The sequence below is a fragment of the Chlorocebus sabaeus genome, chromosome X (assembly GCF_047675955.1).
Source record: "Chlorocebus sabaeus isolate Y175 chromosome X, mChlSab1.0.hap1, whole genome shotgun sequence".
NCBI lineage: Eukaryota > Metazoa > Chordata > Mammalia > Primates > Cercopithecidae > Chlorocebus > Chlorocebus sabaeus.
The window spans coordinates 24218621-24233400 of NC_132933.1; the positions used below are offsets into that span (position 1 = coordinate 24218621).

General features: G+C 36.9%; 1 protein-coding gene across 8 annotated transcripts in view; it reads left to right on the forward strand.

Annotated features, from left to right (window-relative positions):
* SMARCA1 (SNF2 related chromatin remodeling ATPase 1) overlaps window positions 1–14780 on the forward strand; it is a 77347-nt gene that overhangs the window by 56896 nt on the left and 5671 nt on the right. For all 8 annotated transcript variants that reach the window (XM_007992645.3, XM_007992646.3, XM_007992647.3 and 5 more), the window contains 2 exons: window positions 1056–1174; window positions 1286–1498. In XM_007992645.3, the coding sequence (XP_007990836.1) occupies window positions 1056–1174; window positions 1286–1498 (332 nt within the window). The remainder of the gene's footprint in view (window positions 1–1055; window positions 1175–1285; window positions 1499–14780) is intronic.

A 14780-nucleotide genomic window follows, 5' to 3' on the forward strand; every position in this document is an offset into this window, starting at 1 on the left:
TTGAGGATGTGGAGTATGTCATTAAAAGGCCTTTCATTGAAGTCATAAGATGTGACATATTAATACAGCCAGATTATTTGGCTCATCTATAAAATCTGGTTGAGTGACTTGAAGTATTTTTCAGTGTGTATGCAATTAAAATCCCAATGAGGTTTTTTTTTTTTTTTTTTTTTAAATAATGAGAAAAGGGTATTCCAAGTAAGTTTAAAAACACACTATTGGTCATTGGAAATACCGTAAGATGATTACTGAGTGATTCCAAAAGCAAATGACAATTTCAGGAGAAATGGCTGCTCTATAGAAAAAATTTGAACAATCTGTTCATAATAGCTTGGTTTTTTTGTTTATTTGTTTGTTTTTGAGACAGAGTGTCACTCAGTCACCCAGGCTGGAGTGCAATGGTGTGATCTTGGCTCACTGCAACCTCCACTTTCTGGGTTCAAGCAATTCTCCCGCCTCAGCTTCCCGAGTAGCTAGGATTACAGGCGCGCACCACTATGCGCAGCTAATTTTCGTATTTTTAGTAGAGACGAGGTTTCACCATGTTGACCAGGCTGGTCTCAAACTCCCAACCTCAGGCAGTCTGCCCACCTCGGCCTCCCAAGGTGCTGGGATTACGGTGTGAGCCACTGCGCCCGGCCCGTAATAGTTTGTTTTTGCATGCTAGGAAGCTATATTCACTGTTTATATATTGCTCTCTCCTGTGTCACTTTATGTGTTTGGTCCCTTTTCTATCATGTTTGAGTAAAAAGCCTATCTTACATCAGTATCTGCACCATCTTTTGAAATCCCAGTCATTTGGGATGGATCATAAGATTCCATACTATTTCATGAAGGGAACATTGCTAGCCTAAAACCTTGTTGAGGTCTTATTTTTAAGTGAAAAGTTAGTAGTATTTAATAATTGAACATATTATATATATAAGATGAATGTGAATCTTAATTTTAAGAAGTACAAACTCACTGCATTCTTTCCCATTAATTCCTTATTCTACAATTCCTTGGATTTATTTGCTTAAATGATAGGATTTTAAAGAAATAACTCTGTTTTTCAGCTGTATTTTGGGAACGTTGCAATGAATTACAGGACATTGAGAAAATTATGGCTCAAATTGAACGTGGAGAAGCAAGAATTCAACGAAGGATCAGTATCAAGAAAGCCCTGGATGCCAAAGTACTGTATTTTATGTCAAATTATTATTAGATCGTTTTAATTGATATGGTGGTCAGCTTTGACTTCTTACTGCACGTTCAATTAAAAGCACTATTTTGTTTAAATACACAGATTGCAAGATACAAGGCTCCATTTCATCAGTTGCGCATTCAATATGGAACCAGCAAAGGAAAGAACTATACTGAGGAAGAAGATAGATTCTTGATTTGTATGTTACACAAAATGGGCTTTGATAGAGAAAATGTGTATGAAGAATTAAGACAGTGTGTACGAAATGCTCCCCAGTTTAGATTTGACTGGTTTATCAAGTCTAGGACTGCCATGGTATGTATTCCTTTCTTACCGATTTCCTCCAACTTTTTATTTTGAAAAATTTCAGACGTCATATATCCTTCACCTAGATTCTCCAATTAACATTTTGGCACATTGGTGCTTTCTCTTTCTCTCTCTCTGTATATATATGTATACATATGCAGCACCTATACATACCTGTAGAATCTATACTTTGTATTAAAAATATGGGGGTATCTATATTCTATATTCTGAAATGCATATCTATAGTTTATATTTATAAGTATACTTAACTATATTTCTGAACCATTTGAAAATTACAGACAATGTGAGTGTTCACCTCTAAATACTTAAGCATATATCTCCTAAGCATAATGACATTTTCTTACATAACCACAGTCCTACCTGAAAACATTGATTCAGTAATGTCATTTAGTATACAGTCCATGTGTAAGCTTTTCCAGTGGCCCCCAAAATGCTCTTTATAGCTGTTTTTTTAAAATTGATGATCCTACAAGTTTCACACATTGCATTTCATTGTTGGGTCTCTTTAATCTCTTTTAATCCACAACTTTTTGGTTTTCGTGATCATGACTTTTTAAAGGTGTCCAGGCTAGCTGTCTTGTAGAATGTCCCACATTGTGGATTTGCCTCATTATTCATTGTAAGATTTAGGTTCAACATAATTTGGCAAGAGTGCTATGGAAGTGATGTTATGTATTTTTTATTGCATCCCATCAGAAGGCACATTATGTCATGTTGTCACACTGTTGGTGATGCTAAGTTTGGTCACTTGTTAATGTGCTGATCTTCAGAGCTCTCCACTTTAGAGGTATATTTTCCCATTTGTAGTTAAGCAGATTATACTTGAGACTATGTGAATGACTTAAAGATGGACTTTCAATGAAAAGGAGTTGTTGCCTAAGTTGAGTGTTTTTTTTTTAGGAAACAGAATATTTAAGTTGAAGAGATATTTTATTTTAGCTTATGTGATTTCCTCCATTACTTTCTGATGCGAATTGTGTTCCTATTCTAGTCCTACTTAGCAGTGGTGTTCACGATGATTTTGAAATACATGTAACACATTTTTAATGTTGACATTGTTAATCTTTTGTCAGCCAAGGTAATTAAGACAAAAGTAGATTTATGCAGCCTAAAAATTAAAAGCAACCAGAAACTAACAATCCAAACAATATTTTTGTGACTAATCATAAAATAGGATACATTTTTCTTAGCTGCTACCTATCATAAATATCTTTTTGTCTGAAGGTTGGGACTGAGTGTGAAACAATGCTTAATATTTTGCTTGACTCACTTTATATTTTCAGTTCAAGTTGAATAAAAAGAAAGGAAAAATCTGGGTTACTGTAGTGAAGACATTAATTTTGGCAGATGCTTTAGAAGATCACGTATTTGTTAAAACTTTAACAAAAATTTAGAGTGTGTGGAATATGTCCATCAAATTTATGAATGGCATATGCTTGGAGAGCTAGCAGACATTTTAGACCAAGCCATGATCCAGAAGGAACTAGAGCAGTTGGAATGATGGATCAGTTGAATCTAGCAACACAACATACATACATTTATTTATTTATTTATTTATCTATTTATTTATTTATTTTTGTATGTATGTAGGCATTTATTTATTTATTTTGAGACGGAGTTTCACTCTTGTCACCCAGGCTGGAGTACAGTGGTGCAATCTCGGCTCACTGCAACCTCCACTTCCCAGGTTCAAGCAGTTCTCCTGTCTCAGCCTCCCGAGTAGCTGGGATTATAGGCGCCTGCCAACACATCCAGCTAACTTTTGTATTTTTAGTAGAGACGGGGTTTCACCATGTTGGCCAGGCTGGTCTCAAACTCCTGATCTCATGTGATCCACCCACCTCGGCCTCCCAAAGTGCTGGGATTATAGGCGTGAGCCATCGTGCCCAGCAAACATGACATTTAATAGAGATAAGTGTAAGGTGCTATACTTGTACAAAAGACTATGAAAAGATATATATGTTAGCAAGATACGATAGGAAGAATTAAGAAAAGAATAAAAAAGATAGGTAATCTGTAGCATGAAGGACTGAGGTTAGATATAGGGGAGAGTTGTTTTATAGGGTTCTTTGGGTCATTGAAATAGATTATTGAAGAACAATGTAGAATAGCTTTTCATCAGCCTTTGAAAGTGGAATTCTATTTTGACTCTCTGAAGACATTGGCAGTGAGTTACTTGGCCTTTTAAGGTCCCTTTTAGCACGGTGAATCTATGACTATGTTTAGCAGAGAACTCCTTTTAAAAGCCATGTGGGATAAATCTTTTAGCCATTTGGGGTTTTATACATGTAATGATTTAATTTAGAGCACCACTAACAGCTTGTAAAAGACAAATGCCTAGCTGCATTTGTCAGTTAATCATGTTTTAGAACAAACATACTCTTTTCTGTGATAGAATAGTTATTGAATTTTGAGTTTTTATTTCAGTGATATTTTGCTATTTTTTTTAAAAGGTTGAGAGCTTAATGCTGTTTTCAGTTTCTGGAATCATTAAACCAGTAGGACGAAACGCATTCAAACTGCAAGGAAAATCTTATACTATTTATAATGTGAACACAACTGTGGAACTATATAACCTTATTTTATTTTCTAAGAAAAAATTCCAGTATAATATTACCAACCACTAGATGTCTCTGAACTCCCTTGTAAAAAATCTGTTTTTCCTCCATCTTCTTTTTACAAAACATTTACCGCTGTACTCTTTCTTTACCGAGAAATTTAAATCTCAAGTATATTTTCTAAAAAGCACATATTAACTATTTAAATGATCATAAAATGAAATCTTTTTTTGTCTGTTAAAAATGAAGACATTTCTGTCTTCAATTACCTTCTAGAAAGTGGAATTTATTATTTCTGAACAATCTTCAAAAACATGTAATAGTTTATTTTGTATTTAAATATTTTAATTGAAGTTTTATTTATTATTTTTTTCTATTAAATTTTTATTTCCCTTCTAGTTAATGGATAATTTTTGCTTATAATTCTGGATTTAGAGTATAAATAATATATTTTAAAATACACATACATTTGGAACTTCTTTTTAGAATATTTCATGATAATATCAACAATTAGGAAATTATAGAAATGGATTGATGGTCATTGATGATCTTCTTTTCCCCTTTCATTTTTAATAACTGTTCTGTATAGTGAATCACATTCACAATCTGGGAAGAGAAACTGCCCCCTTTGAAAGAGGCAGGCACTTGTGATTTCTGAAATACAAAGAAGTTGTTTCACTGAAAAACCCCATCTTAGAACTACAGAGAATGTAATTTGATATGTGAGTGTGTCACTGTGTTCAAATGAAAATCTTACTAATGATTGAACTTAGCTTACTAAAGATACCTTTAAAAATGATCTTGCTTAAAGATGACCGTTTTCTTTCTTAGAGACATGAATAGTGTGAAATGCATCTTATAAAAAGTAGAAACCTCGATAGTTATATTTTATTCAGAGATCTCAAAGTACTGAATTCATGGCTTCTGACTTAACTAACAGTCATAAAGTGCTTAAAGGCACGAACTTCCGCTTCTAAATATGACTCACTTTGAAAACCTTCAGCTAAAGGTTGCAGATTTCTTTGAGGCTCTTTTTCATTAAAAAATGCTAGCTATACAAAAGAGAAAATGAGTTTCAGTTCAATTTCTCTGTACTAAAAGGATTGTGATTTCTTTCTCTGAGAATTTGTGTGGTCTTTAAGTAAGTAATCAGTCTCTATTGAACTACATAAACAAGTAGGAAGGATATGATCAATTTAGCTTTTTAAGCTCAGAGCATATGAATTGCCCTACCATTTTCTTTCTAAGAAAACCATCTTAGAATGAGGTCATAGTCTTAGGATAGTCAAAAACTATCAGAGTTAAAAGGACCTTTACCAAATAACCATAAGAGGAAGTAATACTTTGTATTTATATGGTACGTTTTATATAATGCTTGCCAGTTCCTTTACCAACATTAGCTTAATTTTCTTGCCACTTCTTTTAGGAATGTCAGGAGAGTGTCTCTGTTCATTTAGTGACAGACTAAACGTGACTGGGAGATTTGAGAAGAATCTGAGAGGTCCAAAAGATCTAGCACATTAGTCAGTTTACTGCAAAGGACATGTGGAAAGAGTACCCAAAATTCAATCAGTAATTCTTTGTACCTTCTTAGATCTTTCTAAGTACTTAAAGTAGAAAAAGCAGAATTTAACTCTCTGAAATAAGGAACTTTTCTTGATAGAACTATTTATTGTATTATTTGCAGGGTTGCTTTGACTCTTAATTTTAGTTTAAAAAAAAAATCTTACCTTTTAACCTCTGGGGAGCTTTTTCCTTTTCCAGCCAGCTCAAGAGCCTGTGTGTACATTGCCTGTGGCCTTGTATATATTAGAGTTGAATCTGAGTATTAGTAATTAGTCATTACAATTACCCTGTCTGTTGTAGTCGTTTCAGTGCATTTTTCTGATAGCATCTCAGAAAGAGAATCACATACTGTGGTATACAATGTAATAAAAATTTTGTTATTACTGCTTGTCTTCAAATCACAGCTTTATTATAAATGAAAGTGTTTTCTATTTAAAAGTTAAGAAAATGGCATTCTCCGTTAGAATTGTAGGAAAAAAATACTTTTTAGAAAATACTGCTTTGGCTCTTTATTAACTTCCCTGTTTTTGGCTTATCAGGAGGTATTAAATATTAATTAGGTTATTGGTTCAGCACAGGATATTTTATAAATTATCAGTCCAGTCAGAAATGGATTTTCTTTACAGATACTTTAGAAAAATGACAGTCAAATTAAAAAATTGCCAACTTGTTCTATAGTCACAGTAACACTTCTTTTTGCTGCTTATGGAGTGTAGTCTAGGAAAATTTCATAAGGAAAGACAGCTACTCATGATTTTTAATTTCCATGTTAGTACTTAATTGTGTGATAACAGCTAATTTTTTTTTTTTTTTCTCGGCTTACTGCAACCTCCGTCTCCCGGGTTCAAGTGATTCTTGTGCCTCAGCCTCCCAAGTAGCTGGGATTACAGGTGCACACCACTATGACCGGCTAATTTTTAATGTTTTTGGTAGAGATGGGATTTCACCATATTGGCCAGGCTGGTCTTGAACTCCTGACCTCAAGTGATCCGCCCACCTTGGTCTCCCAAAGTGCTGGGATAACAGGCATGAGCCACCGCACCCGGCCTAATATTGATATTTTAGAGCATTACATTCTTAGTAGAGTATGAAAAATATGAATTAATACATCATTGGTAAAATTGATAAACTGTAAAATGTACCGATGGGTTCTTCTTGACTATAGAATTAAAATATTTGAAACCACATATATTTATGCATTTAGGAATTTATTACTTCCTCGTGCATTTAAAAGACTAAAATGTTCTTTTCTTATTAAATTTTTTTAATTTTTTTTTTTTTTTTTTTTTTTTTTTTTTTTTTTTTTTGAGACGGAGTCTCGCTCTGTCGCCCAGACTGGAGTGCAGTGGCCAGATCTCAGCTCACTGCAACCTCCGCCTCCCGGGTTTATGCTATTCTCCTGCCTCAGCTTCCTGAGTAGCTGGGACTACAGGCGCCCGCCACCTCGCCCGGCTAGTTTTTTGTATTTTTTAGTAGAGACGAGGTTTCACCAGGTTAGCCAGGATGGTCTCGATCTCCTGACCTCGTGATCCGCCCGTCTCGGCCTCCCAAAGTGCTGGGATTACAGGCTTGAGCCACCGCACCCGGCCAATTTTTTTAATTTTTTAACAACAGGGTCTTTATCTCTCTTGCCCAGCTGGAGTGCAGTGGCATGATCATGGGTCACTGCAGCCTAAAACTCCTGCACTCAAGCAAACCTCCCACCTCAGCCTCCGAAGTAGCTAGGACTACAGGCGCATGTCACTGCACACAGCTGGGTTTTTCAGTTTTTGTGAAGATGGGGTCTCACTGTGTTGCCCAGGCTGGTCTTGAACTCCTGGGTTCAAGCAGTCCTCCTGCCTTGGCCTCCCAAAGTATCAGGATTACAGGCATGAGCCACTGTGCCTGGCCACAATTATTGATAGTTATATTTAAAGAGACCAGCATAGCACTTGACTCAGAGTAGGCGTTCAGTGAATAAATGGGCATAGAACTGTTGTATTTTCCATCCCATAGACTCCTACAGTTGGACCAGATTTGGATAGAATGCGAGCAGATATGCCAGTGGGTTGGAGTTCATTTTACTTTTCCTTTAATCTAACTTTTTCTAAGGTTAGACTTTATTTGACTATCATCCCTGCAGCTTTTATTTATTCATAAGCTTGAATAGCCAGTTATAAATGTGTTTTATTATGCAGCAATAGTGTTCGATTTGGTACCTTGAACCGTTGTAACAATCTGACATAAGATACAATTAATGCACTAACGGGGTGCATTTAAGGTATTTATTCTTACGCATTACCTTGTGAGGAAGTGATACAACATTTTCTTTTTTCTTTTTTTTCTTTTTTCTTTTTTTTTTGAGACGGAGTCTTGCTGTGTTGCCAGGCTGGAGTGCAGTGGTGCAATCTCAGCTCACTGCAACCTCTGCCTCCCAGGATCAAGTGATTCTCCTGCCTCAGCCTCCCGAGTAGCTGGGACTACAGGCCTGTGCCACCACACGCAGCTAATGTTTTGTATTTTTAGTAGAGATGAGGTTTCACCATGTTGGCCCGGATGGTCTCGATTTCTTGACCTCATGATCTGCCCACCTCGGCCTCCTAAAGTGCTGGGATTACAGGTGTGAGCCACCGTGCCCAGTGATACAGTAGTTTCTAAACAGCAATGCTTAAGCAGCAGCAGTTACATAAAAGCATCATAACATTTAATACTTGTTTGTGAAATGTAGGACATGTTTATTTGAATATTAACTCTCATATAATTGCCTGTGTGCATTTTAGTATAGACTGCCATTGCTTTTTGTTAGTATGATAGAGATTCAAAAGTGACTAGGAACCTGGGAAATATACTGCAGAATGTATAGGTGAAGACATCGATTAAAAAAGAGCAAAGGTGAAACAGTGTCCATTTTGTTTTACTAAGAGCTGTAGAAGAAAATTCTGACCTCATAGAACTTTACCTACAAATTCAGAGGCACAAATGTGAAGTGGAGTTTTTTGTGTGCCCTTGCTCATTCAGCTGCTTTTGACTTTCAACCATAACAGGCACAGACCTTCTGTCATTCAGACTTAGGTAGGCTTAGTGTCTAGGATTTTAGTACATAGGAAATGTAATGTGGATCCTCTTTAATCTCTTTCAATAAGTCACTTCAAGTCTACTGATGCTTTCTCTGCCTTTTGAATTGATGCTTTGAAGCAGAGTATTGGAGCAAAGGATATTTGAACTTAGTGCCCAGGATGATTGATATTCACCACACACTAAGGGGCAGTGCCGCTCACTGCAAACATTACATCATTTATTAAAGGTGGATATACATATCCTAGTATTCAAAAATTGAAACTTGAGTGACTTTGCTTTGAATAGAATCATAAACCGTTAAAAAGGTATGGAGAAGCAAGGCAGCACAATTTTGTTTAAAGTGAAGCTGAGTCTGTAGCTTAAAACAGGACTTGCAAACTGTGGCCCACCACCTGTTTTTGTGTGGCCTGAAAGCAAAGAATGATTTTTATATTTTTAAGTGGTTGAAAAAAATCAAAAGAAGAAGGATATTTTGCTGCAACATGTGAAAATGATACAAAATTCACATTCTAGGGTTCATAAGTATGATTTTTTTGGAAAATGGCCACACATTTGTTTATGTATTGTCTTTGGCTGTTTTCATGCTACAATGGCAGAGCTAAATAGTTGTGACAGAGATTGTGTGGTCTGCAAAGTCAAAAATATTTGCTGTCAGGCTCTTTATAGAAACAATGTACCAACACCTGGCTTAAAAGTATGTGTAAGAAAGGTGGAAAGAATTAGAAGGAAGGGTTGATATAAGTGTTACACAATTCTATAAGAAATGGGTTAAGTGAAGGATGGGTGTATAAAGGAGAGGATATTTAGCCTTAAAGAGGAGTATTTGGGGACCTAGGGGTGACTATGATAGAGGCATGGGAACTTCCTTGAAATATGCGAAAGATTGTCATATGGAAAAGGAAATCAGCTTGTTCTCTAATGTCTACAAAAGTTAGACCTAGAACCAATTTTTGGAAACCATGAGGTAGCAAATTATAGCTTTGCATAAAGGAACATTTTTAACTTGTCCAAAGTTGGAATAGCCAGCCTTGTGAGGTAGTGAGTACCCCATCATTGGAATAATTCAGACAGGCTGTACAACTAATTAGCAAGGACCTAGTAGTAGGGATTCAAACGTCAACCTGAATGACTTTTAAAATTTCCTTTATGATTTTATGAACTACTAGTGAGAATCTGTATCAAGAAAAGATTTCTGAGTACATAGTACACTTTTGATTACATCACTCCTCCTGCTCAAAAATTGTTTATAGGATCCTTTTGTCAATGGAATTAAGTAAAAATTTTAAGTTCTTTGTTCTTATTTCCCAGGTTCTTTACACAGGCACACATTGGAGATATTGCAGGTTCAGTTCCAGACCACCACAATAAAGCAAGTCACATGAATTTTTTGGTTTCTCAGTGCATATGCAAGTTTTGTCTATAAGGCGAGCAATAGCATTATGTCTAAAAAAGTACTTACTTTAATTAAAAATACTTTATTGCTTAAAAATGTTAACATTCATCTGAGCCTTTAGCAAGTTGTAATCTTTTTGCTGGTGGAGGGTCTTGCCTCTGTGTGAATGGCTGCTGACTGATCAGGGTGGTGGTTGCTGAAGGTTGGGGTGGCTGTGGCAGTTTCTTCAGAGAAGACAGCAATGAAGTGTGCCACATTGATTGACTCTTCCTTTCACAAAAGATTTATCTTTGGCATGTGATGCTGTTTTATAGCATGTTACAGTAGAACTTCTTTCAAAATTGGAGTCAGTCCTCTCAAATCTTGCCAATCCTTTATTAACTAATTTTATGTGTAATTCTGAATCCTTTGTTGTCATCTCAACAGTGTTCACAGCATCTTCACCAGGAGTAGATGCCTTCCCAAGTAACCAGTTTCTTTGTTCATCCATAAGAAGCAACTCCTCATCCATTCAAGTTTTATCATGAAATTGCAGCATTTCAGTCACATCTTCAGGCTCCACTTCTAATTCTAGTTCTCTTGCTATTTCCACCACATCTGCAGTGACTTCCTCCACTAAAGTCTTGAATCCCTCAAAGTCATCCATGAGGATTGGAATCACCTTCTTCCAAACTCTTGTTAATATTGACATTTTGACTTCCTTCCATGAATCACAAATGTTCTTAATGGCATCTAGAATGATGAATCCTTTCCAGAAGGTTTTCAATTTACTTTGCCCAGATCCATCAGAGGAATCACAATTTATGGCAGCTGTAGTCTTATAAAATGTATTTCTTAAATAATATGACTTGAAAGTCAGAATTACTCCTTGATCCATGGGCTGCAAATGAATATTGTATTAACAGGCATGAAAACCATCAATATTCTTATATGTTATCTCCATCGGAACTCTTGGGTGACCAGGTGCAATGTCAAAGAGCAATAATATTTTAAAAGAAATCTTTTTTTGTGGAGTAGGGTCTCAACAGTGGGTTTAAAATATTCAGAAAACCATACTATAAATAGTGCTGTCACCCCAGGCTTTGTTGTTCCATTTCTAGAGCTAAGGTAGAGTGGATTTAGCATAATTTTTAAGGGCCCTAGGATTTTTCAGAATAATAAATGAGCATTGGTTTCAATTTAAAGTCACCAGCTGCATTAGCCCCTAACGAGTAAACATGTCATTTGAAGCTTTGAAGCTGGGCATCCGCTTTTCCTCTCTAGTTATGAAAGTCCTAGATGGCATCTTCTTCTAATATTAGGGTATTTTGTCTCCATTGAAAGTTCATTGGTTAGTGTGGCCACCCTCATCAATTATCATAGCTAGATTTTTCTGGATAACTTGCTGCAGCTTCTCCATCAGCACTTGCTGTTTCCCCTTGCACTCTTATGTTACGGAAACTGCGTCTTTCTTTAAACTTCATGAACCAACCTCCGCCAACTTTAAACTTTTCTTCTGCACCTTCCTCACCTCTCTCAGCCTTCATAGATTTTTGAAGAGTTATGATCTTGCTCTGAATGAGGCTTTGGCTTAAGGGAATGTTGTGGCTAAAACTTTTTCCATATCAGCAATAAGGCTGTTTGACTTTCTTATCACTTGTGTGTTCAGTGGCGTAGCACCTTTTTTTTTTTTTTTTTAAATTATACTTTACGTTCTGGGATGCATGTGCAGAACATGCAGATTTGTTACATAGGTATACACGTGCCATGGTGGTTTGCTGCACCCATCAATCTAGCATCTACATTAGGTATTTCTCCTAATGCTATCCCTCCCCTAGTGTCCCATCCCCCGACAGGCCCCAGTGTGTGATGTTCCCCTCCTTGTGTCCATGTGTTCTCTTTGTTCAACTCCCACTTATGAGTGAGAACATGCAGTGTTTGGTTTTCTGTCCTTGGGTTAGTTTGCTGAGAATGATGGTTTCCAGCTTCATCCATGTCCCGGCATAGAGGACATGAACTCATCTTTTTTTATGGCTGCATAGTATTCCATGGGGTATATGTGCCACATTTTCTTTATCCAGTCTGTCATCGATGGGCATTTGGGTTGGTTCCAAGTCTTTGCTATTGTGAACAGTGCTGCAATAAACATACATGTGCATGTGTCTTTATATTAGAATGATTTCTAATCCTTTGGGTATATACCCAGTAATGGGATTGCTGGGTTAAATGGTATTTCTGGTTCTAGATCCTTGAGGAATTGCCACGCTGTCTTCCACACTGGAGGAACTGGTTGACCTAATTTACACTCCCATCAACAGTGTAAAAGCATTCCTATTTCTCCACATCCTCTCCAGCATCTATTGTTTCCTGACTTTTTAATGATTGCCATCCTAACTGGTGTGAGATGGTTTCTCATTGTGGTTTTGATTTGCACTTCTCTAATGACCAGTGATGTTGAGCTTTTTTTCCATATGTTAGTTGGCTACATAAATGTCTTGTTTTGAGAAGTGTCTGTTCATATCCTTTGCCCACTGTTTAATGGGGTTGTTTGGGTTTTTTTCTTGTAAATTTGTTTAAGTTCCTTGTAGATTCTGGATATTAGCCCTTTATCAGATGGATACATTGCAGAGATTTTCTCCCATTCTGTAGTTTGCCTGTTCACTCTGATGATAGTTTCTTTTGCTGTGTAGAAGCTCTTTAGTTTAAGTAGATCCCATTTATCAATTTTGGCTTTTGTTGTCATTGCTTTTGGTATTTTACTCATGAAGTCTTTGCCCAGGCCTCTGTCCTGAATGGTATTGCCTAGGTTTTCTTCTAAGATTTTTATGGTTTTGGGTCTTATGTTTAAGTCTTTAATTCATCTTGAGTTAATTTTTGTATAAGGTGTAAGGAAGAGGTCTAGTTTCAGTTTTCTGCATATGGCTAGCCAGTTTTCCCAACACCATTTATTAAATAGGGAATCCTTTCCCCATTGCTTGTTTTTGTCAGGTTTGTCAAAGATCAGATGGTTAGATGTGTGGTGTTATTTCTGAGGCTTCTGTTCTGTTCCATTGGTTTGTATATCTGCTTTGGTACCAATACCATGCTGTTTTGGTTACTGTAGCCTTGTAGTATAGTTTAAAGTCAGGTAGTGTGATACCTCCAGCTTTGTTCTTTTTGTTTAGGATTGTCTTGGCTCTACGGGCTATTTTTTGGTTCCATATGAAATTTAAAGTAGTTTTTTCTAATTCTGTGAAGAAAGTCAAGGGTAGCGTGATGGGGATAGCATTTAATCTATAAATTACTTTGGGCAGTATTGCCATTTTCACGATATTGATTCTTCCTATCCATGAGCATGGAATGTTTTTTTGTTTGTTTGTGTCCTCTCTTACTTCCTTGAGCAGTGGTTTGTAGTTCTCTTTGAAGAGGTCCTTCACATCCCTTTTAAGTTGTATTCCTAGATATTTTATTCTCATAATAGCAATTGTGAGTTGGAGTTCACTCATTATTTGGCTCTCTGTTTGTCTATTATTGGTGTATAGGTATGCTTGTGATTATTGCACATAGATTTTGTATCCTGAGACTTTGCCGAAGTTGCTTATCAACTTAAGGAGATTTTGGGCTGAGACAATGGGGTTTTCTAAATATACAATCATGTCATCTGCAAACAGAGACAATTTGACTTCCTCTCTTCCTTTTTTTTTTTTTTTTGAGGCGGAGTCTTGCTCTGTCGCCCAGGCTGGAGTGCAGTGGCACTATCTCGGCTCACTGCAAGCTCCACCTCCTGGGTTCACGCCATTCTCCTGCCTCAGCCTCCCGAGTAGCTGGGACTACAGGCGCCTGACACCACTCCCGGCTAATTTTTTTGTATTTTTAGTAGAGATGGGGTTTCACCGTGTTAGCCAGGATGGTCTCGATCTCCTGACCTCGTGATCCACCCATCTCGGCCTCCCAAAGTGCTGGGATTACAGGCTTGAGCCACCGCGCCCGGCCCCTCTCTTCCTATTTGAATACCGTTTCTTTCTTTCTCTTTCCTGATTGCCCTGGCCAGAACTTCCAATATTATGTTGAATAGGAGTGGTGAGAGAGTACATCCTTGTCTTGTGCCGGTTTTCATAGTGAATACTTCCAGTGGACTAGCAGTTTTAATTTCCTCCAAGAGTGTTTCCTTTGCATTCACAACTTGGCTAGTTGTTTAGCTCAAGAGGCCTAGCTTTTGGCCTGTCTTAACTTCCTCACTAAGCTTAATCATTTCTAGCTTTTGATTTAAAGTAAGTCTTTTCCTTTTATTTGAACACCTAGGGGCCATTTTAGAGTTATAATTAGCCCTGCTTCTGTATCATTGTGTCTCAGGGAATAGAGAGAAGTGTGAGGGAGGGAGAGAGATGGGGGAACGGCTGGTCATTAGAGTGGTCGGAATACACACAACATTTATAAATAAAGTTGGCCATCTAATGTGGATGTGATTCGTGGTACCCCAAAATGATTATGATAGTAACATAAAAGACCACTGATCTCAGGTCACCGTAACAGATACAGTAATGATGATTTTTGAAATATTGTGAGAATTACCAACATGTGACACAGAGACATGAAGTAAACATATCCTCTTGGAAAAATGGCACCCAAAGACTTGTTCAATGCAGGGTTGCTACAGACTTTCAATTTGTAAAAGCACAATATCTATGAAGCTCAGTAAAGTGAAGTGCAATAAAACAAGATATGCCTGTACTTTGAT